General features: G+C 32.2%; 1 protein-coding gene across 1 annotated transcript in view; it reads right to left on the reverse strand.

Moving 5' to 3' along the window:
• Window positions 1-25,348, reverse strand: part of LOC118197825 (eukaryotic translation initiation factor 3 subunit F-1-like) — a 42,383-nt gene that overhangs the window by 15,019 nt on the left and 2,016 nt on the right. The window contains exons 3-6 of the mRNA XM_035369364.2: window positions 14,739-14,818; window positions 13,722-13,859; window positions 6,020-6,111; window positions 2,523-2,659 (exon numbers count right to left, since the gene is read on the reverse strand). Of these exons, the coding sequence (XP_035225255.2) occupies window positions 2,523-2,659; window positions 6,020-6,111; window positions 13,722-13,859; window positions 14,739-14,818 (447 nt within the window). The remainder of the gene's footprint in view (window positions 1-2,522; window positions 2,660-6,019; window positions 6,112-13,721; window positions 13,860-14,738; window positions 14,819-25,348) is intronic.

Consider the following 25,348-nt stretch of genomic DNA (forward strand, 5'->3'; position numbering starts at 1 on the left):
GTTAACGATCCTAATTCCAATCCAAATTTGCCTTCGGCTTTTAGAGAAATTATGTTTTAGTTCTGGTTTCGCCAACAGATGGCGCCACTTGCTTATTCTTGTCCAGGCTTTCTTATCTTATCTAAACATTATTTCCTATCTTGTTCATTTGCAGGTTTGCAGCTGAAGATGATGGTTCGGTAAAACCATCGAAACTAGTCCTGTGAAAATTTTGTGAATTAACGCTGATTTTTGTTGTTTGACTTCTGAATCAAATTTTAGATATTAAGAGACATGCTGATTACACTAGTGATTTTCAAAATGTAGGTGGAATAAATGCTTATTAACCTGGAATTTATTAGGAATTAGTTTATTTTCATACATAAGAAAAGCTGTTCACACTGATATGTACTACCTAACATGGAAATTGCATATGATGCAAATTTTCAGCTTATGAGAATAATGTAAGCAAGTATTTGTAAAGTTTGGGGATACCTACTCCACTGAACTTTTCTTTAGAGCCAAGGTGCATTAAATTTCTATTAATTCTTTCTGTAAATGGGCTGATATTTTCTCAACGTCAATTGGAAAAGGGACAAAAAACTGGAAAAGTATATTCTCAATGGTCTAATACTACGAAGCCTATTTTCAAAGCGAGTCAGTCTTTATTTATATCTTGGATTATAATAGGGATGTTCATTTTTATTTCTTCCAAAGTATATGCATTCTATAAATGCACAAACTATTTTAAATATGTCTTAAAAAGTATTCTAGAACCAGTAAAATCGGCAGATCTTTGTGGCTATAGTCAATTTAAATATGATTCTTGTTGGGTTGGGAGGGGGAGGTTATCCACTTCATTAATTTCATTGTGGAATATGCTATATGACATGTCATACTATCTTACTGTAGCCAGAAATGACATTTGTCTTCCTTTAACCCCTTAACCTACGATTTAGATTCGAAGATGCTGGGCCGAAATTGTATACAAGCTCGTGCAGCGTTCGAGACATTTGCACAACTTGTGAAACACGCTAATCCGGGCAATCGTAAACATGACGAATTATAAAATTTTCAAAGAAAGTATAGGCGAATAATTATTGATGATATATCTGATGATGATCAACTACCAGAGTCCTGGCTTTGGAAAGAAATAGTCCAAAAGTCTAGGACTATACAATGACTCCTGGCACAAGAGAGGAAGCCTTATGTCAATTAGGAGGAAGTAGAGGAGAATTTGATATTTTTAATTTAATATTTGATGACATATTTTGGAACAATATTGTAACCGAAACGAATCAGTATGCAGATCAAGTACGAGAAAATCCACATAGAACACGAGTGTAAAAAGTGCAAAGTTCCGTTACATGTACCAGAATGCTTTGAAATATATCATATCGTTACAGATTACTAATTTTGTATTTTGGAGTTTTGTATAAATAAGCATTTTGTAATACTTAAGTCTACCACAATTATTGCGTATCAAATATTCCACGTAATATTCACTTCTGGCCCGATCACCGTATGCGGGCTATGGCCGTGAAAGTTAGGTTTGGCCCGACCATCGTACGCGGGCTATGCCCGTGAAAGTTAAGTTTGGCCCGACCATCGTACGTGGGCTATGCCTGTGAAAGTTAAGTTTGGCCCGACCATCGTATGCGGGCTATGCCCGTGAAAGTTAGGTTTTGGCCCGACCATCGTACGCAGGCAATGCCCGTCATTGTAGATTAAGGAGTTAATAGGAATGAATCATCAGATAAAATTTAAGGACTAGAAGAAATTTTGCAAGGACTTCTTGAATATCACCCATTATGTCTGCTACTGATAAACAGATCTTCTTTCATGTTTCACATTCAATTTAGATCCAGTTTCCCAAAATGTTTCACCCAGTTTTTCAAATGAGCTTGTGACTGGTGTTTCTCTTCCAAATTTAGTGAAATATTAAATACAACACTGAATATAGGCTATTGATCTACATTGTTAATTTATAACAATAAAACAGTCAAAGAGACATAACCAAAAAAAAGATGATGTTCAATATGGTGCTTCCTGCAAATGATTCATCACACCTACTTCTGCTTCCGAAAAATTCATGCTTTCCTCAACAAACAAGTTCACAAATCACTTAAATGTCATAGCTCAATATAAAAGTCAGAGAGCAAAATATGTTGAAAATCACATACTTGTAAACCTGAGGTCCATTTTAAAATCAAACATACTGTGCACGCATATTTCAAAAAACTGTATTCTTGAATATGTTTTTCACTAAATGAAAATTTCAAATTTTGCATTAATTTGAAACTTACCATCTGAATAAACTTTCTCCCCTTTTTCTTCTTCTATGGAAGCATTTAAAAACTTTTTAGAATTCAGAATCAGGAAAATTTAGCATTCATTCCATCATTAAAATTATTTTCTTAATAGCATATCATCAAATAATAACAGAAAATCAATAAAAAGTAAAAGTCAATGGTTTCTTTAGAGGCGGAAGAAAGAAATAAGCCTTGTCATGTTTTCCACAATCAAAATTTAACTATAATTACCAGAATATCATCAACATAGGCAATCACCACATCGGACAGCTCAAGCATTTCCTGCAGAGCATTGTTAATTAGATCTAAATCGGGCAGAATTTCCACGCTCCTCTGTTTGTTATGCTTGGTTTGTTGAGCTATTTTCACTAAACAGAAAGTAAGCAATTATTACATGGATACTTACAATATAAGTTTTGATGACATTAGTTGCATATGCAATACAAAAAGGATATCAACATTTGATTAAATATTGTATCAGATCATTTTTTCCGATAATAATTTTATACACGACAGATTGCATATAATCTGATGTATTAGACTAATAAAAAATCTACATCTAATTCTGAAAAATGTTAATGTTTCATCAATTATGAAGATGAAAAATCATTAAACAAATAATTCATTTTGCATAAATCTGATAATTGATCCAGTCCTCAATCTTGCACAAATTCAGTAACCTGCAAGACTGTTCTCAGTCACACTGGTGTGGTAAGTATCTTAAAATAGATGATTAATAAAAACATTTACATAATTTTCCATTTTATTACTGTCTTACATTTCAGTTTGTTGGCTTGCTTCAATTATGGCAAGCACTTGAAGGCGATCTGTCTAAGGGGAGGGATGAAATTCTATAATTTTAGTCTCTGTTTTCATAAATGCCTTTATTAAAATAATATTTAGATTATTAAAAAATGCAGAAACAAAATATTTTAAGTAATAAGGTAATATACACCAAATAACAAAAACTTTCATGACTGAATAAAGGCAATTATACCACTTATGGGGTTAACAAAGAACATTTATTTTCATACCAAAAATTTACCCAAAAGACCACTATTTTAATCAATCACTCAAAATGATATGATAAATGTACATATTTAGCTTCGGATTTTCTACACTGCATCTTGCAAAAAAATAAAATTATCACATTGGAAATGCTGATGAAATATGATACATGACTGATTATTATTAATTCACTTTAAAACTGTACCTACATTTGATAAAATATCAATTATTACGTAAATTATATTGCATGCATTTTTTATACATAAAAAAGTGGCACAAAAAACCAACATGCATTATGAATTTCAAAATAGAAACAATAGAAACATTTTTTTAAATGGAACAAAATACAGATTACATTTACTTAAATGAAGTATTATTCAACATATTACACATTTCTGCCAGAAAATTTAAAACAAAGGCGGCTGCATTTAAGATAGTATTCTAATGGAGTATATAACCAACCAATCACAGAATCAAGGCACAAATTTCAAACAGACTTGAAATTTAATTTAATTTTAGCAGGTAATATTGCATAAAAACAAATTTGGCACAATTTTCAGTAATTTAAAATTAATTGCATATTAAGTTGACTACTCAAGTATTGGTTAAGATTAGGTACCCCAAAACATTTTTAGCTATAAAAGACACAACTTTTAACAGTTGCATTTTGAAGAAGCTAAATACAAAATTATTCTTTCAAGAAAATGTTTCTCTTCTATCAAGAACCGTTTTATTAACACATTGTAGTCGTGACACGTAAAACTACATTTTTCACAACTGTGCATAGAGGGCGGATCATGTAGTAATACATTTTTTATGGACTGGTGGTAGAACGTGGGAAATGTAGCTAATACGAGTTACTACATGTGTGTATGTTTGTTATGCCACTTATTTATACATAGAACTATGCAGGTATAAACATTCCCACAATAGGTATTACATTAGGTATGGGACGGTAAGGTCATAAATAATAGCGATAAATGAGCTCATCACAACACATTATATCTGCAAATTTACGAATTTTGAGACATTTACATTATATCATGAACAGGACAACTCATAAAATATGGCATACTACTGAGAATGTTAACTGAGAGCAATGCAGGATACATCTGTAATTTTGCAATTTATTCTGGTCAGGGGTCACGGCTGATAGAGATAATACAGACAGTTGTATCTCCATATACAGATGTCTGGCACCATCTGTATATGGATAATTATTATAATAGTGTTGATAACACTCAAGCCCTTTTGCAAAAAAAATTACAGTATGTGGAACCATCAGAAAAAATAGAGGTTTACCAGAGAGTCTAAACAAGACAAATCTGAGAAACGGAGAGACAATCTTTCGTTGTAAAGGGGATATTTTACTTCAAATCTGGGAATCAAAGAAAGAAGTGGGCCTTATTTCGTCTATACAGTCGGCGGAAATAAAAGAAAGTCACAATATTGACAGAAGAACACATAAAAAAATAACTAAACCAAATGCATTGATTGATTATAACAACTTTATGAAGGCTGTTGACCGTGCAGATCAGTATTTGTCTTATTATTCAATACTACAGAAAACGACGAAATGACAGAACGAGCAACAATGTACATGATTAATTGTGCATTGTTCAATTCCTTTGTTGTCTATAATTCAACAAAAAGCAACAAAGTAAAATATAAGAAATTTTTATATTAAGTAGCTTTGCATTGGGTTAGAACTGGGTTAGAAAGGCAGATTCGGTACGAACGAAAGATACAATCAAGAGCCAAGTCCATCCACTTTCAGGAAAAGGGCGCCTAAACAAGAAGATTGTCGATGGATATAAAAAAACACGTTCTAGAAAAAATTGTTGGAACCGGGAAAAAAAAAAAAAAAAATTGCGAAAAGATAATGTCGAGTGTGTGCATCTCAAAAAATGTGAAGTGAAACTTGTCTTATGTGTTAATTTTGCGGCGTACCTCTTTATAAAGGTAAATGTTTTGAGCACTATCAGACTATAAAACATTATTAGCGTTCATTATTTACTTCATTAAGTTATTTGTTTATTGAAAAATTTTGGTAATAAATAATATTGACAAAAATTATAAATTTTTCCTTTTTTTGTACTTTCAATTGTATATTCTATATTCATTTATACAAAAAGTGCCTATCTTTCATAATAATGATGAAGAATACATTCTAAGTTGAGAAAATCAGTTTCATAAAAAAATTCATAGTAGTTTTCAATTTATAGTGATTTTAAGTAATGACAAAATTTGCGAGGATTTTTCAAAAAATCGGCTGCTCTCGCTATAATGCACCAATGCAAAGCGCCCAACAATGTATTAAGAGTAAAATTTGTGTAACCTCTGAAGGTCGTATTGCATTCAAAAGATTTCAAAAGAACAACTCTTTAGAACAAATTTTCCATCTTGTCACAAGATATGAAACAGCCAAACATCATGAATCATTTTGGGGTTACCATGTAAAGGAGAAACTCTATCTCTAATACAAATAATTGATAATTAGAGATAATAACTGATTGGTTGTTGAAAATGAACACTTCACAATTTTTTGCAAAAGAAAAAAAAAAAAAAATATGGATCTTTCTTTCAATGGTAAATCAGGTAGGAAAATTGTTTGAAACATTTGTTTGTCTGAAATAAATGGACGTGTGATACCCACTTTAAATTGCTGTGTTTAAAAGTACAGTAAAATAAATAGTAACATATATGAAATAAAGAATTACTTCCAACAAGTTCTGGTTCATAGCCAACAATTTCTACTTTGCATGGTGTAAACATAGTTCCTGTATTCTTTCCGGGAACCCCAAAATTTGTGCTAAAAAAAAAAAAAAAAAAAAAAAAAAAAAAAACATATTTTAATAAACATACTACTGAAAAAAAATTGCTGTTGTTTTATACATTAATAGAAGATGAAATATACTATCCAAAAGATAATACATTCATTACCAAGATCAATATTTATTCGTTGATATTTTAAAATAAAAATTTATATAAAAATTTTAGCATGTATTAAAACCCTCCGCATACGGCTCCCATGGGATGCGAAATCCGTCTCATTATACGGTCACGTGAAAATAGCGTGTGTTAAGTTTATTTCTCTTATTTTCTATACGGATCCCACTTTTACTCAGTGTATGCTAAGAATATTTTAATAGTCATATTTCACATCTCGTTTTGCACCTACATGGCGCTACAGGTTTATATCATTGTAAGGGAGTACTATTGCTTCTTTCATTCTTGGTGGGAACTGTCTTTATCATTTGCAGAACCAGGATTTGAGGTTTATAAGTAATAATAATATGTAAATACAAGTAATATTACTAGCTATACAAACTAGTTAGCATGTAGTTCAATTTATACTTCTGCAGTTCAGAAAAGTTCACAACTTGTAAAATATTTAAATACATTCTAAAACCGTTCCATATTTTACAACACATTAGAATTCACATTTTGAATTATGTTGTATACACTCGATTTTATATTTCCAAAAATAACCAACCGTTAATTGTCAATGTCTTTTTGCCGTTTTTAAACTTTTAAAGTTTTCAAATAAGTAAACAAATTTTCGACGAATTACAATATTTGTATTCAGTATATATTGCATTGTATTTTAAGTTTCTAAATCTTGTATCAAATTCTTAAAAAGATATGAATAATTCATATTCATTATGGATATTTGCTTATAAATTTAAAATATATAACTTTTTTTACATGGCCTCCATGTCATTAAAAAAACAAACAGAACTTTTAAAAAAAAATTTGAAGATGAAAAAGGAGTTTTAAATGAAAACTGGACGGAGGAATACTTTTTCTACTGAGCAGAATAGTAAAGCACGTTGCTTAATTTGTAAGGACTTTGTGCCAATTTTTAAAGACTACAATTTGAAACAACATTATATAGTTCAACCGCCTCATCAGCAACCATGAGCGCAAACATGCATGTGTCATTCGGACCGAATTATTCTCAAAATAGGATGGAAGGGTGGGGACTTTCTCTCCCTCCAGCATAGCTCTTTCCGGAGAAGAGAAGACCTTTCACGTCGCAGCAAGTAATACCACCCCTTTTGTATGAGTCTATGTGTTTTGTCAGAATGCCAACCAGAGTTGCGCTTTAAGCGGTCGCACTATAGTCAAAAGCATGCCGCAAAACCACTCAGTCGAGTGGGCAGAAAAAAAATCTTTGGAATGAAGATTATGACAAATTTTCCTTTTCTTTACTTTTTGAAAACTGACTCTTTCTAACCATTCAATGCCCATTATTTTAATATTATACCAACCAAAAGTGTATCTGTAAAGTTTTTCAAATTTTTACAGGTAATAAATTTCACAGGTTTTTAATATGCTGCAATATGACTACAAGTAGAAGGGAAAATTCCTGTTCAACCTGAGCATCCTGCTATTTCCATCGAAAACACCCTTTTGAGGTTATGGCACCATTAATATCATGAATTTCTTTGCAAAAAATTTTCCCCCTTCCATATACATTTCTCTAAATTTTTTTTTTTTTTTTTTTTTTTTTTTAATTAAAGATTTTTCCCCCTTCCCTAAGGAAGAATTATTTGCAAAGAAATTAGACTTACTCTACAGCAATGGATTACAATCTGTTTTGCTTCACGCAAGCCTTTCACCACTGCTAGAAGATTCTTTCCAAAATTCAAAAAATAAATGTACATTTAATAAGATTATTTTTAATATACTTGGTAAATCTTGAAAAGTATAGAAAACATTGATAAACATCGAAAATTGAATAAAAATAGTTTTTATATTCATAAACTAAAAACTAAAAACCACAGATAAATCATAAATAATTCATAAACTAAAAACCACAGATAAATAAAATTTGACCACATCCCCCCCCCTGGAACTATGAAATTCTTCCACTAAGAATCTGCCTCTGGTTGAGAAAACCTGCTGTAGAGATCTTATCTTGCAAATGCTATTATACTTTTGCTTCCCTCCCCCCAAAAAAATCTTGCACTCTTTACTTGTTTCATTTTATTAATAAAATGTGGCAACAACCAAGCCAAGTATCTTGGCTCGAGAATTTAACATTTGAAATATTATGGCTTGAGAATACTAGTTTTCATTTGAAATATCGCTGCTCATTACTTTGAATATTTTTTATTTACGTTTAAAATATCATGGCTTGAGATTTCTAGTTTTCAATTGAAATATCGTCACTGGATATTTTTTTTAATACAATGGATTGCATAATTTGGCAGTTTCCTGATGATGAAGAGGCTGCCACTTTCAGAATAAAGGAATAATTAATAGCAACAGACTTTGTTCTCAAAATCATTGGATGAAGTTAACTTTTGACTCGAACAAAGCTCCTATTTATACATACATACTTGCTGTGAAAAAAAAAAGGATTGAGAACCAAAACATGGTTTGAAGGCTCGCATCTTACTTTCACCAATGCTGTTTGTTTCATCTATCTGTGGTATTAAAAACTGATGGTGATTGAATTTTGTAAACTTCAATTAGACATGAGACATAACATGACAGTAGATAGGAATAACTACTTGGTATGCTCAAATACTTTGATGTCCCGTAAAAGAATTAAAATCAATGAAGCCAACAAAATTGTAAAAATAGTTGAAAGATTTTTTACAAGAAGGAAAAATAACGCTGGATGTATTCAACCAGAACAATGGTTAATCAGGGGTTTATGCCAGAAAAACACAGAATGTTTTCTGGTCATCATTCCTGATCGTTGTACAGTCAAATACTGAAAATCCGCCGACCTGAAATCCGCATTGCCTCTCAAAATATAAACATTCACTTTATACGTTCCGGAAACCGCAACATTGAGTACAAAATATTGAAGAAAAAATACTTACCGAATAATGACGTCATAATTACCGAATAATAATGAGTCATAATGGAAATACCAAATTATTGACATCATGATAAAAGTTTTTTCTCCTCTAATCTGCATCGAAGTAAGAAAGCAGACGATTCACTCAACTCTTCTTTCAAGTTCACGATTCACGTTGTTGTATTTTCTGAGCTTGTGAAACACGAGATTATTTAGTGTTGCCTTTTTTTATTCGGATATTTTGTGGATAAATTAATAATATTTTAAATTTCAGCCCTTTTTAATAAAATTACAGATTAGAAACACACTCATGATTTTACTGCTTGCAACGTTGAAAAACGTAAACATGTTGCATTGACGGTAATGCAAAAAGTGCAAATTCTGCAAAAGATGGAGACAGATACGACTCCTCGGTTTATAGCAGAATCGTATGGAATTGCGATACGACTGAGTATGATATACAGAAAAATATAGAAAAGCTGTTGAAATTTTACGGCAACAGTGATTCTAACATCGAAATCCGAAATCTCTGCATGAGGCGAAATCAGAAAACATCGATGCTGTGTATATGTATACAATAAATAATATAATCAGTTTATATACGTAATAATAATTTAATGCATATAATAAGTTATTGAAATAATGTATATAATATTTTAATTAAATGTATCTAATACACCTTATTTATCTTGCATTTTTAGTCTGAATATTATGATTTATCTTTTCTGTCTTGAAATCCTCACAACCTCTGGTTCCAAGCTTTGCGGATTTCTGGAATTCTACTGTACTACAACATTGATGACTGTCATTCAAGAAAAGACTGTGGATGGCAGCATTATATTTTCAGGCTGCTGGAAAGGATATAAGCAAGAAGAACTAAGAAATGCTGGCTATTGAACATTTCACTGTGAATCCCAGACATAATTTTGTAGACCCCAAAACTGGATGCCATACCCAAACTGTGGAGCGACTGTGGGGAAGTGCTAAATGAAGAAACAAATGTCAGTAGGAAACTGCTCGCCACCATTTAGAATCATATTTAATAAAATTCATGTGGCATCGACTATATTCAAAAACTCAATATCCTTTGCAATATTGAATGATATTCATGATTTTATGCTACCTATTTAGATTGTATTTCATTTTGTTTTTATATTTTTTATTTATGTGTAGAATATTCTAAGTTACAAAATTAAAAATTTACTTTCTTTAAGAATTAAGAAGTTTTTTAAAAAATTTATTTTATACAGAAGTAATTTTTTTTATTCTTTTGAACTCTATTATTATTTTATAATTTAAAACTTGACGAGAATTGGCAGCAAAAAATAATAATAATAATAATAATAATAATAATAATAATAATAAATAAATAAAAGTGGCCTGCTTTTAACTGATGCTGCTCTAACGGAATAGTACCATATTTTTCTTATATTATATACTAATAAATTTCAACAGAAATCTCATTGAATTAAAAACTACATATGCCTTTACTGTCAGATTGACAGCATTAATACTAGAGAAATAATTAGCATTAAGGAAAAAAAATCTTTAAAATAAAGCATAACTTCAGTTGTTTGAACTTTTTGATACGAAAATCTAATATCAAAACAAAATTCAATTCTAATTAATATGCCTGATTTGGTCAAAATAACATAATAACCCCCCCCCCAAAAGAGATACATCAAGTCATCCTTGTAAGATGGTTTGATGTACAAGAAAGTTTGGCATCAACATTTGAGTTTTGATCGAAACCTAATGATTATCAAAGTTCTATTATAATCAACAAACTGTAAATTTATTTTCATGAAACTACACTCCCTCTGCAAAATTAGCTCTAAGATTATTTTAACCAATTCTATTCCCAACATATCATATATGGTGCACTTGAGTTTCCTTCTGCATATTCACTAGATCAAATGAGATACAGAAATGAAGTACAAAATGTCACTGTTATTAACTTAACTCACTTCACTAGTTATATTCTAACACAGAAATTTTATTTGAAATTTTTGAACTTAATAGCATCAGACAACTTAACACTGTACTTACAACTTAATAAAACATAATGCTTAACACATGCCTTGATACATAAATTATCAGATTTACATTTGTGAGCATTTCATGGTTTATAATATGTATGCATTGATCTTTTCTATTATTTGGTTTCTGCTTCTTTAATCTCTACTATGAAATAATAAAAATCTGTTTGTACGTTCCTCATATCGCGGATGAACAACACCAAAAGCCGTCAAATTTTGGATAGACATGATCCTTTCACTGGAACATGTGCACCTTGAAGCCTGAATTTCTTTTATTATTATTTCATATTTTACACACATTTAATGAATACTTGATTAAAACCTCAGCAATCTCAAAGTAGCACTGTTCGAAACAGAACATTTCTATCACCAGCATGCCAGATTATTGCCACTTAGGAAAATGAAAGATATTTATCTTTCAAGATTAATAAAAAAACTCAATTATTTAAAAGCAATATATTGCTTAAAATAAAATACTTTTATCATGCCAGTGTATAAACACAGTTCTAAAGAATATTTTTCATGATTTTTAACCTGATTTAGATAAAAATGCATGTAAATTAGAAGATGTATAATTAAAATTATTAAATATTTTTATTAAATTACACTAAGGTCTTAAAATCACAATACATTTTTTCTGTTTTATGAAAAGTATTTTAGGTACCTGGCTACGCAAGTGGCTAGTGTATTAAAACAACTTGAATAGAAAATAAAACTATTCGTAACATATTAACAATAGTAACTATTTGTAATATATTACTACTAGTAATACTGCACTTTATCTTATTTTTTACTTTTACTTTCCTTGCACGAAACATGATTTTCCGTTTATACACAACGTAATAAAACTTAAAGGGTATACAGTACAAGGTTTGTAATTCAGACCTCAAAGCTACAAACTTTATGTGCATACGCATGTGCGTTTAATGTATAATGATGAATGGTATAAGCTAGGCTAAAATTATCCATGGTTTTGAGCCATAGGCACTCCGTAACTTATAATCATTGGCATAAGGCATTTCAGTTAATGTTGCAGATTGCACTGTTCCTTAATCTTCTAATTGGATCCGGCTTATTATTTTTTGCAGACTGTTAAAACAATTTTATAAAAATTAAGCTTGAACTTTCGATTATGTCAAAAAGAGTTTCCGATTCTGGAGCCGAGTAACAGGGTGGTATACTTTTGGTGCGGCCGATTGCAACCAAAATACGAGGTACACATCTACATGTTACAGCAGTCCTATATACAAAATTTCAACGTTCTGAGGCTACTCTTTTATGAGTTATGCGAGATACGTACGTACGTACATACAGATGCCACGAAAAATTCTCTTTAGAATTCATATTAAATCAGGTTTATAATTTTTTTGGGGGGGAGGGGGGAAAGAGTCCTTTATTTTGTTCTTCCGTACAGATGTCATGCAAAAACATCGTTAAATTGCATTCGATAGTGGCCAAAGTGGATATTTTCTTTGAAATACAAGACCTGAAATTTTTCGCAATTACAATACTTCCTTTTTACTTGGTACCAGAAAGTTAAAAGGGGGGCAGAATTGATTTTCATTAAATTTTTAGATATGTGTCGCAATTCTATAAGACAATTATTGCTCTAAGCAATGTAATTTCAGTATATCTTATACTTACCATTATGCATGATTCTTATGTCTGAAAGTTGAACTGACATGTGCATCAAATAACAAACACTTAATTAGTTTACTCACCACAAGAAAAGCTTCAAATAGGTGCATGCTGACATGTTTTCTTTTCCAAAAGTGTAATTACAATTTTTGATTTACTGACATGCGAGTAAATAAGAGCTATGAGTAAAATCACAAATCTTCTTAAAAATAACAAATAAAATAAAAATGTTAACAATATTTGATTGAGTAAGGACTGAGGAATATACTACATCACTTTTCCAGGAGGCATTTTACCATATACTCAAATATGGAAAAATGGCTATGAAATGAAAACTACACATATGTAACTAGTTTGAGCTGCAATGCGAAAAAGTTGCAATAAAAACTACAGCATACATTTTGATTAACTGGTTTTCAATGGTTAAGTAAGTGGCTCCAGAATATTATTTGTAATATTCTTATACAATTTATTTACTGTTGGGTTGAGCAACTGACATCAATTAAGTAGTATGAGAAACAACTCAAAACTTTCCAAATATGAATGAAAAAGATAATAGCTGTGAGTAGAGCCCACCTTTTTTTAAAGTTAAAATTTTTTTTATTTACCATTGACAGAAAGAGATGCAAAATTATTCTTCCAAAAAAGAGGCTTTATAATGGGGCAATGAAAATAGGGAAAGACCAAATTTAACCAGTTAGGCAAATAGACATGCAGTGATCCAAGGTCATGGGACTACTACGTTTTACTCTATACCAAAAGTAAGATGGTTAATCAAATTTGCTCCACATAAAAAATTAAGAAAACTATTGTTATAAAATATGAAAGCTCATAGAAAAGTGGGAAAAAATCTGTTTATAAAAATCATGAAATATTACTTATTTTTGAAGTTTAATGTATTGATGAAACAAAAGAACTTATTCTTACCTTGTAAATGCTTTCCATGTGACACTTCCTTCAGATAATGAGGTATCAACTGTTAAGTGAATAGGATTATTTGTTTCTCGGCTATAATAATCATGAATTAGAACAGAGTGACCAGTCACATCAGCTCCAGTAGCATACCTGAAATAGCACAAACAGATAATGAATCTTTCAGCCACGGTGATAAAAAAGGGGTTACCGATACATACACAGTTCATTCAATGTCAATAACTATGTGGCTAAGAAAACAGAAAACCTGATAAAATTCTGTATTTTGATGAATCCTTCTACGTAAATTAGAAGAGTAATGGAAGAACAACATTTTTGCAACATTCCTTTTAGGTATTGCTATACCTGTTAAAAGACAAAGAACTGCAGGATCTTTACCATGAACTTTATGTATCCTGCTATCTGCCTCATACTCAGAAAGTAGAATGCATATGGGGGACTGGAAAAATTGGGGTGACAAAAAGGACAGGGAGACGGCTCACTATCACTAGAATCTTACCTAAAAGAGTTTATGCTCCGACCTCACATCCCTTATAATAATGTATTTGTTACATCATTAGCAGGAACTGCTAAAATGTGGCTAACATAAAGTGACTGTTTAAAATGAATTTTGGAAATATTAATAGAGATTATTTATTTTAAATTGCTTACAAAACTGATTAAATAAAGTAGCAAATACAAATTTATATTAAATTACTTATGCCTGGATACAATAAATAAGTTGCATACTGCAGGCATAGGATGAACTGCTTGTGTGTATTGAAAAGAGTCTGCTTCTTCCAAGTCTCAACTGCCTTGGTCACTACAATGCAGAAATATCAATAACTCTTTTAAAATTTTTAAACCATACCCAATGTATTCAAATATTGGTAAGAGTATTATAATTATGTAAAGCAAGAAATCCATATAGAGCTATAGTCTAAATCATCATACAAATATTTTAAACAATTGTTATGGCTTCTCTAAATGGTAATCATATTTAAATATGCAAGAACTTTTAATGTCTCTTACCATCCGACAATAACTTCACTTGGATTAACTTTCTTGTGCAATTCGTACATTGCTTTAGCAAATTCCATATCCACAGCAACCTAAAATGTAATACAAAATTAACTACACTACATATTACAATTAATATATTAAACGGTGCTTGTGTATTATCCTACCACACAGCCCAGTAGCACAATTTAGAGCCAGTTATAGATAACCAATCATGTCTTTTAGAATCCCATACAAAGAGTGGCATCCACTGCCCAAATAATATGTTAAGTACCATTTAAACTCTATTAATAGGCATTTAAAAAATTTCATAGAAATGGGTAAGTGTATATTATACACAAAAACTCCAGGCTCAGATAAGTATTAACTACAAAAGCAAATTTCATTTATCTTAAATTATTAAAAAAATTAAAATGTATTATAACATTCATATGTACATAATTGTACTGCTAATACTGACCTGAAAATTTTAAGGGAAAAAAAAAAAAAAAAAAAAGAGAGAGAGAGAGGGAAATGTTAATGTAAAAATTACCCATTAATGAGTTTTTTTTCCCCTCATAAATTTAACACATTTATTTATAGCGTATCATTCTATAAAAATCTAATAATGGAATTTAGCCCCTCTTTTGATGAAAATTAACATTCACCCTAGTCAAATCATTCAAATACTTTAGAAAAATGTAGAATACAATGAAAAACATTATATCATAATCAAACTTCAGGATATTTGATTAAAATACAAGAAATCCTAGGATAATCAATATATCATGCATGTATTCCATCTTTCAAGCAAATGACTAAACTAGACAGATATTACACATATTAACTGTCACAATTCTGACTGTTCTTTTCTGACGACTTCTTTAAATCAAGCAAATTGTCAATTCTGCAAGATGCATATCAGCACACCTTGATACTGAAGCTTTACAAGAATTCTAACCAGGATTTATACATATTTGCTATCAAAGGTGATATGGTGCATCTGTTCACATATACCAAGATCCTATCTTTATAAATATATATCCATATAATCAGCAAAAAAAAATGCAGACCCCTGTTCCATCTTTAGATCAGAACTTATTGCTGCTAATCTTTGGAATACGGTAGTTTGGCAACATTTTGGTAAGGTTATAAAGGTTACTAGCTAGGACTTTAGCAGTATACATGGATAAAGTCAAGAGTGTGCACAATGCCATTTTTGTGCAATTCTGGGATGTTTTTTTAAGTGAAAATAGGTCGACGTGTACATGGACGATACTGTGTATGTGCAATTCTTAAAAACGCGGCAAGCAGTGGGCGATTCTGCACTTTGTCCCAATTTCGCATCTAATCTTCGTCATGATTAAACACTTTTGTTCCATAAAAGTTCTAGCATAAGCGTAATTCGGCTAGCAGATTGTTGGAAAAAAGTGTTGAGTAAAAAAAAAAAATGCCTTCGTGAAAACAAAATGGCATCCAAACAAAAACTAGCAGGTTGCTGTAGCAGGGTTCGTCGCAAAATAATTTACCATAATCCAAAGATTAACCCTTATTGCTATCAGTGGCACTCTCAACTATGCTCTCAGCTCTACTAGTGAAAACATATGAATTGGAAACAGAAGCTGCTTCCAATACTAAATAATTGGCCAAAGATTATGGAAAGCATTGATTAAACTATTACACTCATGTCCATAAATTAAGGATAATTCAGAGTCACGCGGAAATCGAACTCTAAAATAAACATATCACCTGTAAAATCACTACACGCATCTTCAAGAATCATATGCAAATTTCAGGAAGTAACCAGATGTCACTGATGGTACGTCACAATGACGAGAGTGTAAGAGAGTGATATATAAGGAACACAGGCAAAGAAGTAAAATTGTTCGCAGGCAATTTACAAGCATTTCAGTGCAATAACCAAATAGTTATGACACAAAGAACGCATTCGGATGATTTTTTACATGGTAGAACTATTGGCCGTCTGGAATGTGGGCGTACCCAGCTGGAAGTATCAGACGAACTTGGAATTGCCCAGAGCGTCATCTCCAGTCTTTGGCAACGATTCCAAGATGATGGTAATGTGAGTAGACGCTACAGCACAGGTCGCCCCAGAGTTGCAACGCCGAATGAGGACCGGTATTTGGCAGCTACTGCCAAAAGAAACAGGCGGAGCACAGCCTCAGACCTGTCTTGTCAGCTCTCTTCAGCCACTGGTACGACAATTTCAAGGTAGACCATGTACAAACGCTTAGGGCTGATTGGTCTATATGCTTGTAGACCTGTCAGATGCGTTCCACTTACTGCAAGTCATTGTCGCCTGCGGTTAGCCTGGAGTAGACAGCATGCATTGTGGACACCCCAACAGTGGGCCTGTGTGATGTTTTCCGACGAGTCCAAGTGTAGCTTGCAGTCTGATTCTCGCCGGACTTTCATATGGAGAGCTCCAGGTACCCGTTACCACCAAGAAAACATCATTGAACGACACCGTTACGGTGGTGCAGAAGTGCTCGTTTGGGGTGGAATTATTCTGGGTTCCAGAACTGACCTGCATGTTCAAATTAGAACCATGGCAAGCCAAATCTATCGGGACGTCATTCTGAAACAACATGTATGTTTGCTTCGGGGCGCCATGGGCGCACAATTTGTGTTTATGGATGACAACGCCCGTTCTCACCGTGCAAACATCATAAGCAAATGCCTTCAGTCGGAGGATATCACCCGTATGGTCTGGCCAGCATTCTCACCGGACTTGAATCCAGTAGAGCACGTGTGGGACATGCTTGCCCGATGAGCTGCAGCCCGTCAACCTCCTCCTACATGTCTACCGGAACTTCGGAGAGCATTGCTTTTTGAGTGGTGTAATATCCCCCAAGATCAGATCGATAATTTGATACTCAGCATGCCTAGGCGTTGTAGGGACTATATTGCATCGTCTGGGAGACATACAATGTATTAACAATCATACCAACCATGTAATATTGTTTTTTTGTAAATAGGTTTTTTTTTTTTTTTTAATTTGCTCCAGGGAGAAAAAAATCGCAAATTTTTTTAATAATATCAAACATATAGCATCTTTTTTTACTCTTTACCTTTTGTTCAATAAATAAGCTTTACAAATAAGTCAAATTTGTTTTGCTTCTAACTCTTCCTTTGCCTGATTTTACATTATCCTTAATTTTTGGACATGAGTGTACTTTCAAGTTGGACACACTTAGTTAGCCAAACAGCCCAAAAAAGCCAAACAGAAACGAAGCCAGCTCGGCCCTTAGAAAATACGAAAAAAAAAAATGCAAGTAGAATGACTTTAATGGAAAAGTACTCTTCTCCAAATTTAGATTGTTCAAAAACTAGCAAATTTTTTCAGAACATTCTCCTCCTTAAAATTAAGAAAGCAACAACCTTGGGTTTGGTGTAGTTTTAGTCAAGAACTCTGTCGATTTTGAGGATAAACAGGTATAGGACCTCTTCATCAGGAACAAAGACTTCAAGACTGTCTCTTCTGTTTTAATTCTCTTCCTCATCCAAAATCATTTCTTTTGTACATGTCACTGAAGGTCATGTTTTTGTCAAAGTAAGTCGAAGTATGGCCATAAGGCTTTGTTCAGAACAACAGTTTTGTCATCACAAAGCTTTGTGGTTTAAGTCCATTCACACCTGCTGAACAGGGTTTTAAACATCAATAATCAGGAAATGGAAAGTTGCGCTGGCGTACATACGTAGCTGACTAAACGAAACCATCACTCGATGTCTGCTTCGCTGTGATTGGTGGTTCTTATACCAACTTGGCATGAAATTGAAAAATCGGAAAAGTAATATCCTTAAACCAATTTTTGTGATGTAGAAAGGTCTGGTTGCTTAGGAACAAAGCTGAGCTTAAACATGTCATGATTTTAAAACCACTGTGTAAACGAAGCTGAAGTTCAACATCAAAATCCAAGAAACAACACGTATAATATTCTTGTTAATAACATCGGCTAGACTGAAGATTAGGGTCCAGTCGCCAAATGAAGCGAAATCGGGTCTATTTTTTTTTTTTTTTGGGGGGGGGTAAAGTGCAGAATCACCCACTTATTTGTTTGCCACTTTTTACAAGAGTAAAAAGAATTGGATTTTTGTCAATTTTCTTCGACTTTTTAAGTGAAAATAGGTCGATGTGTAAATAGATAAAGCGATTCTATAAATAGATAAAGCAATTTTTATGCAATTCTGGAAATTTTTTTTAAGTGAAAAATAGGTCGATGTGTACATGGATAGTCAGGGTAGTGCACAATGCCATTTTTGTGCAATTCTGGGATTTTTTTTAAGTGAAAATAGGTCGATGTGTACATGGATACAGAGTATGTGCAATTCTTAAAAAACGCGCCAAGCAGTGGGTGATTCTGCACTTTCCCCATTTTTTGCATGTTCACAGAATTAATTCAAATTCACAACCATCTAATATGCCGATATGATGAGTTAGCGATTTTCTAAAACGAGCGAAAATAACTGATTTGGAGACGTTTTGAAAATGCGAGAAACTGGACCGTAATATCAATACTAGACAGTTTGGGAACGCTAGAAATTTTCATTTGAGTGATTGACTGTTCCTCGGTGTTTACAATTGCAATTAGCAATGCTTATGGTACCAGCTGTTCATTTGAATGCTCATATTCATATAAAACATTAATTTATAGTCAGCATAGCAGTTACAAAAAAGTGGATGGAAATGTCAAATGAAATAAATAATGACTGTTTGTAAATTCTGGCGATTACAGATTCTTAAGGATAAAAAGCAATTTAAAAAAAAAATAATAATAACGACTGTTAAAGAACATAAAAACGTTGTTGAACAAAACTAACAAATATTTGCTATATGACTTAACTAATAATATTTCTGACACATAATATTTGTACAATTAATAATACATGAAATGAAAAACTCTTTATGGTACTATTCGGTTTCGAGGGCCGTAAAAAATTGCCAAACTATTGTTGATGCCAATGCTGCCAAAAATAATTGCTGCAAGAAAGGAAGTATAATAGTAAATAACTATTTAAGATTGATGTTCTAATTTAGATGAAAGGTTAATTTTATATACTACTTTATTATTATTATAATTTATATGAAAAAGGCTAAACACGACTGAATGGAAGCATAAGAGTAAATAAATATTTCAAATCATTATTGTAATTTATATAAAAATTGCTAAACATAACTGAATGGATGCCTGCATTGCTATTTCGCTACCGACATATTGCTAAAGCATAATTTCATCTCGTTGGTTGTTTAAACGTAATTTTCTATAATGAATGATGCCTTTTCTTTGAAAATATTCTTGGTAAAGTGCAGAATCGCTCACTTATTTGTTTGCCGCTTTTTACAAGGGTAAAAATAATTGGATTTTTGTCAATTTTCTTTTACTTTTAAAGTGAAAATAGGTCGATGCGTACATGGATACCGAGTATGTGCAATTCTTAAAAATGCGTCAAGCAGTGGGTGATTCTGCACTTTACCTAAAATTCTATTGCCAACTTTTCGTCATGGTCAATTCCCAAATTATTAAATCCATAGGATATCAAAAAAGGATTTAAAATCAAAAAAATGATTTAAAAGTTAAACTAGTATTTCAGTGCGTCTTAAGAAATGTAGAACTATATAAACTTACGCAATCTGAAATCAGCGCGTACGCTAGATTTGGCACGCTGTTAAATGGGCGGGGTTTGCTAGATTTGGCGCTTTTGCACATACATTTTCGCTGCAATTTTTTTACGGCCCTCGAAACCGAATAGTAACCTCTTTTTTTTTTTTTTTAAACTTATCCCTTCTTAACTCTCTGAGTGACATGACTACTTCTTTATCTAGTCATGAGATTTTCAGTCACTTCCTATTTATTAACTCATTATTTTTACATTCTTTAATGATTTAAATATTACTCTACAGAACAGAACGTTATGAAAAGCAACAGTAAAATTAATTTTATAAATCTAACTAATAAATGTCCTTGAATATTTCATCAGTGTAAGCCCAAAAAGCCATATGATACTCAATGGGTTCAATAAAAATGACATCATATTAAAAATTTATTATAAAACATTTGGAAAGTTTCAGAAGATAAAAATTTAGAATTACCACTTTACAAATGCTTTTGCATTCTTGCAAGCATCAAATAAATAAACCAAAATAATTTTATTCTATTTTATATGTATACTTTTTTTCTTTTAACTTTATATTTTAAAATTTCAAACTAAATGCATATGCAGTTTTGATACTTTCTTATTACAGCACCACATAACCGTTTGGTGAGATTTGAAATTTTTTTGTTACAGATTGGGTGATTAAGTTTGTTTTAAGAAGATTAAGAAGTTTTATGACTACAGGCTGTGGCTCCTTTAACAAATAAAATAATTTATCTTTTAATTCTGTACAGTACATTTGATAAATTGTTGTCGCCACACAAGGCAGAAATACCCAAAGCAATTTCAGCAACATATCAGTAAAACTACTCCGTTACAACTAAGATCCCCAAATATCCAGATAGGGTTAATTTGAGTTTTAGGCTGATCTTTGGAATATGGTAACTGGTAGTTTGGCGACATTTTGGAGGCGATAAAGGTTACTACCTAGGACTTTGGTAATAATGTGAGAAGTACTCAGTTCCGATTACGCATTATTTTGTGTGAGGGAAATGAGAGATCATGAAATATGTCATGTGACTTAATGAACGAATTACAGTTCTGGAACTACTCTGATATGCGCCCTTAAGTCGCCAAATATTTTTGGCGAGAAACTTCACACTGCCATATTACTATCTAAATTTTTTGTCTACATTTTGAACTTTTAGCCTAAAATGTCTCCAAAAACGCGGTTTTCGCACATGCAAAAACTACGTTTTGAACACACAATTTAGCTAAAAATTCGAAACAAAAACAAAAAAGGTACAACTCTGATATACGCCCTAATTTCACCAAATGTGGCGATATGTGTTCTGCGCTGGTTTTTGGCGCGATTGCGTGTTGTATGGCAACCCTGTTGACGTTGAAAAGTCTTTCGCTGGAGTTCGTTGGTTCCCGTCATGCTTTGTGTCTGAGAAGCTAGGGGGAAAATATTTAATGGTGAAAGTTGTTGAATTGAAGTTCGGCATAAGGAAATATCGTCGTGGTCATCCTGTTGAGGGGCAATGGGTATTTGGAGGTGTGGAAAGAAGGTATGAGAGATTATTTTTAGTGGTTGTGCGTGATAGAAGTAGGGATTTGTGATTATTTGTTATTTTATTTATTTGTGAACCATAGTATGAATTTTCTGCATAGTGTGTCTGGCTGTCATATAAATACGATACTAGTGATTACGTGGCGGCATGTTAAAGAAGGTATGAAATTGGTATATCTGCTCTTCGAAAAAGCATTAATGGTAAGTGCATTTTATTTTATTCTTGTTCTTATTTTGTAGAATATAATGTTCATTGTTTTTTTAGTATGAATTTCTGTCGTTATTGTTGTTTTTTTGAATTGTTTGAAATTTATTTTAGTTATTTTGTTGATTAGTGCGCACCATCTGAATTGTGCAATTCGTAGATGTTTTTTAAAGTTGAAACAAAACGCTGTGTACATGGTATTCTTTGAAATTTATTGTTGTTATGTTAATTTATTAAAGTGAGGTGTACGTAGTTCGTAAATTCGTTTGTTGCCTAAATTGTGCAATTCGTAGATGTTTTTTTAAGTTGAAACAGGATGCTGTGTACATGGTATTCTTTGAAATTTATTGTTATGTTAATTTATTAAAGCGAGGTGTGCGTAGTTCGTAAATTCGTTCGTTGCCTAGATTGTGCCATTTGTGGATGTTTTTTTAAATTAAAACATATTGCTGTGTACATGGACTCTTGTAAAATAATTTTGGTTAGTAACTTCACGGTTTTGCTATCTAAATTTTTTGTTTTTGTTTCGGATTTTTACCTTAAATTCTGTGTTCAAAACGTGGTTTTTGCATTTGCGAAAACCGTGTTTTTGGAGACATTTTAGGCTTTAAGTTCGAAATGTAGACAAAAAATTTAGATAGCAATATGGCAGCGTGGAGTTTCTCGCCAAAAATATTTGGCGCCTTGAGGGCGCATATCAGAGTAGTTCCACAAAAAATTTAGATAGCAAAAACGTAAAGTTTCTAACCAAAAATATTTGACAAGAATCCATGTACACGGCGACATGTTTTAACTTAAAAAAACATCTACGAATGGCACAATGTAAGCAACGAACGAATCTACAAACTACGCAGACCTCGCTTTAATAAATTAACATAACAACAATAAATTTCAAGGAATACCATGTACACAGCATCCTGTTTAAACTTAAAAAAAAATTCTACATATTGCACAATTTAGGCAAGGAAGGAATCTACGATCTACGCACTCCTCGCTTTAATAAAATAACATAACAACAATAAATTTCAAATAATACCATGTACACAGCATTCTGTTTCAACTTTAAAAAACATCTATGAATTGCACAGTCTAGACACTAAGCTTACACCGTCCGTTATACATAAAACGCGCACACGAAAACGTATTCTGCGCTTGCGCACACGCAAATGCGTAGTCGTAAGAGGTCTTACGCGCACGCGTAAACGCCTATGCGCATGTGTCAACGCAGCGCATGCGCAGAAAGTTTTTAGCTTTGAGGTCCGGATTATAGATCATTCCGAATTATGGGTGTCCGAATTAACGACTTTTGACTGTATTAAGCTTTATTGTGTGTTGTGTGAAATAGTGGAAGTGTGCGTGCCACGTAATGAAGATTCTGAAGATTAGGTAAGTTAGTATTTTTAATCATTTAAGGATATTATTTTTATGCATTGTTCTAAATATAAGGAGTAAATAAATTAATATGGTATTATTGAAAATTGTTATTAGCAATGATTTAGGTTAAAGTAATTAGGATTGTAATCTAATTTTTATTAATTTAATGTATGTGCTTATTTATATTTTAAGTAGTGTTCTTTAATTTAATTATATTTTAATGATCGTAATTTTGTGAGTTATATGTTTGTAGTATTTTGGAATACGTTTGAGTAGAATACGTTGAGTATTTTCATGAAATTTTTCTAATTTATGAGAAAAAAGCAGTGTACATGGATATAGTGAAGAGTGTGCGCAATGCCATTTTTGTGCAATTCCGGGATGTTTTTTTGAGTAAAAATAAGTCTACGTGTACATGGTTTAGTGATATTTTAATTAAATGATAGTTATTTTGTGAATTTTATGTTTATAGGAATTTGGTATACATTTCAGTTGAAGTAAACGTGCATGGAAGTAATTTAAATATGGAACTACTCTGATATGCGCCCTCAAGTCGCCAAATTTCTTGCCAACACGCTGCCATATTACTATCTAAATTTTTTGTCTATATTTCAAACTTTAAGCCTAAAATGTCTCCAAAAACTCAGTTTTTGCACACGCAAAAACTACATTTTGAACACACGATTTAAGCTAAAAATCCGAAACAAAAACAAAAAATTTAGATAGCAAAAACGTAAAGTTTCTAACCAAAAATATTTGACAAGAATCCATGTACATAGCGACATGTTTTAACTTAACATCTACGAATGGCGCAATGTAGGCAACGAACGAATCTACGAACTCGCACACCTCGCTTTAATAAATTAACATAAGAACAATGAATTTCAAAGAATACCATGTACACAGCATCCTGTTTAAACTTCAAAAAACATCTACGAATTGCACAATTTAGGCAAGGAACAAATCTACGAACTCGCACCCCTCGCTTTAATAAATTAACAACAATAAATTTCAAAGAATACCATGTACACAGCATCCTGTTTAAACTTAAAAAAACATCTACGAATTGTGCAATTTAGGCAATGAACAAATTTACGATCTACGCACACCTCGCTTTAATAAAATAACAATAACAATAAATTTCAAATAATACCATGTACACAGCGTTCTGTTTCAAAAACAACAATAACGACAGAAATTCATACTAAATAACCAATGAACATACATAACATTCTACAAAATAAGAACAAGAATAAAATAAAATGCACTTACCATGAATTAATGCTTCTTCGAGCAGCAGATATACTAATTTCATACTGCCTTTAACGTGCCGCCACGTAATCACTATCGTATTTACATGACAGCCAGACACACTCCAGAAAATTCATACTATGGTTCACAAATAAATAAAATCACAAATCCCTACTTCTATCATGCACGGTCATTAAAAATAATCTCCCAGACCCTCTTTCCACACCTCCAAATACCCACTACCCCTCAACAGGATGGCCACAATGATATTTCCTTTTGCCGAAATTCAATTCAACAACTTCTACCATTTTATCTTTGCCTCCCATCTTCTCAGACACAGACGTGAATCAATGAGCTCCAGCGAAAGATTGTTCAACGTCAACAGGGTTGCCATAGAAAACGCAATCGCACCAATAACCAGCGCAGAACACATATCGCCACATTTGGTGAAATTAGGGCGTATATCAGAGTTGTAGCTTAAATATTTGACACTAAGTATTTATAACCATTTATAATTTTTACGGTATGGATTCGTTGGTGATGTTTATAATATAATAGATAATTTAGAGGTAAAAGTTTTTGGACATTTTATTTATTTTATACGTGGAAATGTTCATCTTTGGA

The sequence above is a fragment of the Stegodyphus dumicola genome, chromosome 2, assembly GCF_044657685.1.
Source record: "Stegodyphus dumicola isolate Sdum_Otavi_A_Nest chromosome 2, ASM4465768v1".
NCBI classification, from domain to species: domain Eukaryota; kingdom Metazoa; phylum Arthropoda; class Arachnida; order Araneae; family Eresidae; genus Stegodyphus; species Stegodyphus dumicola.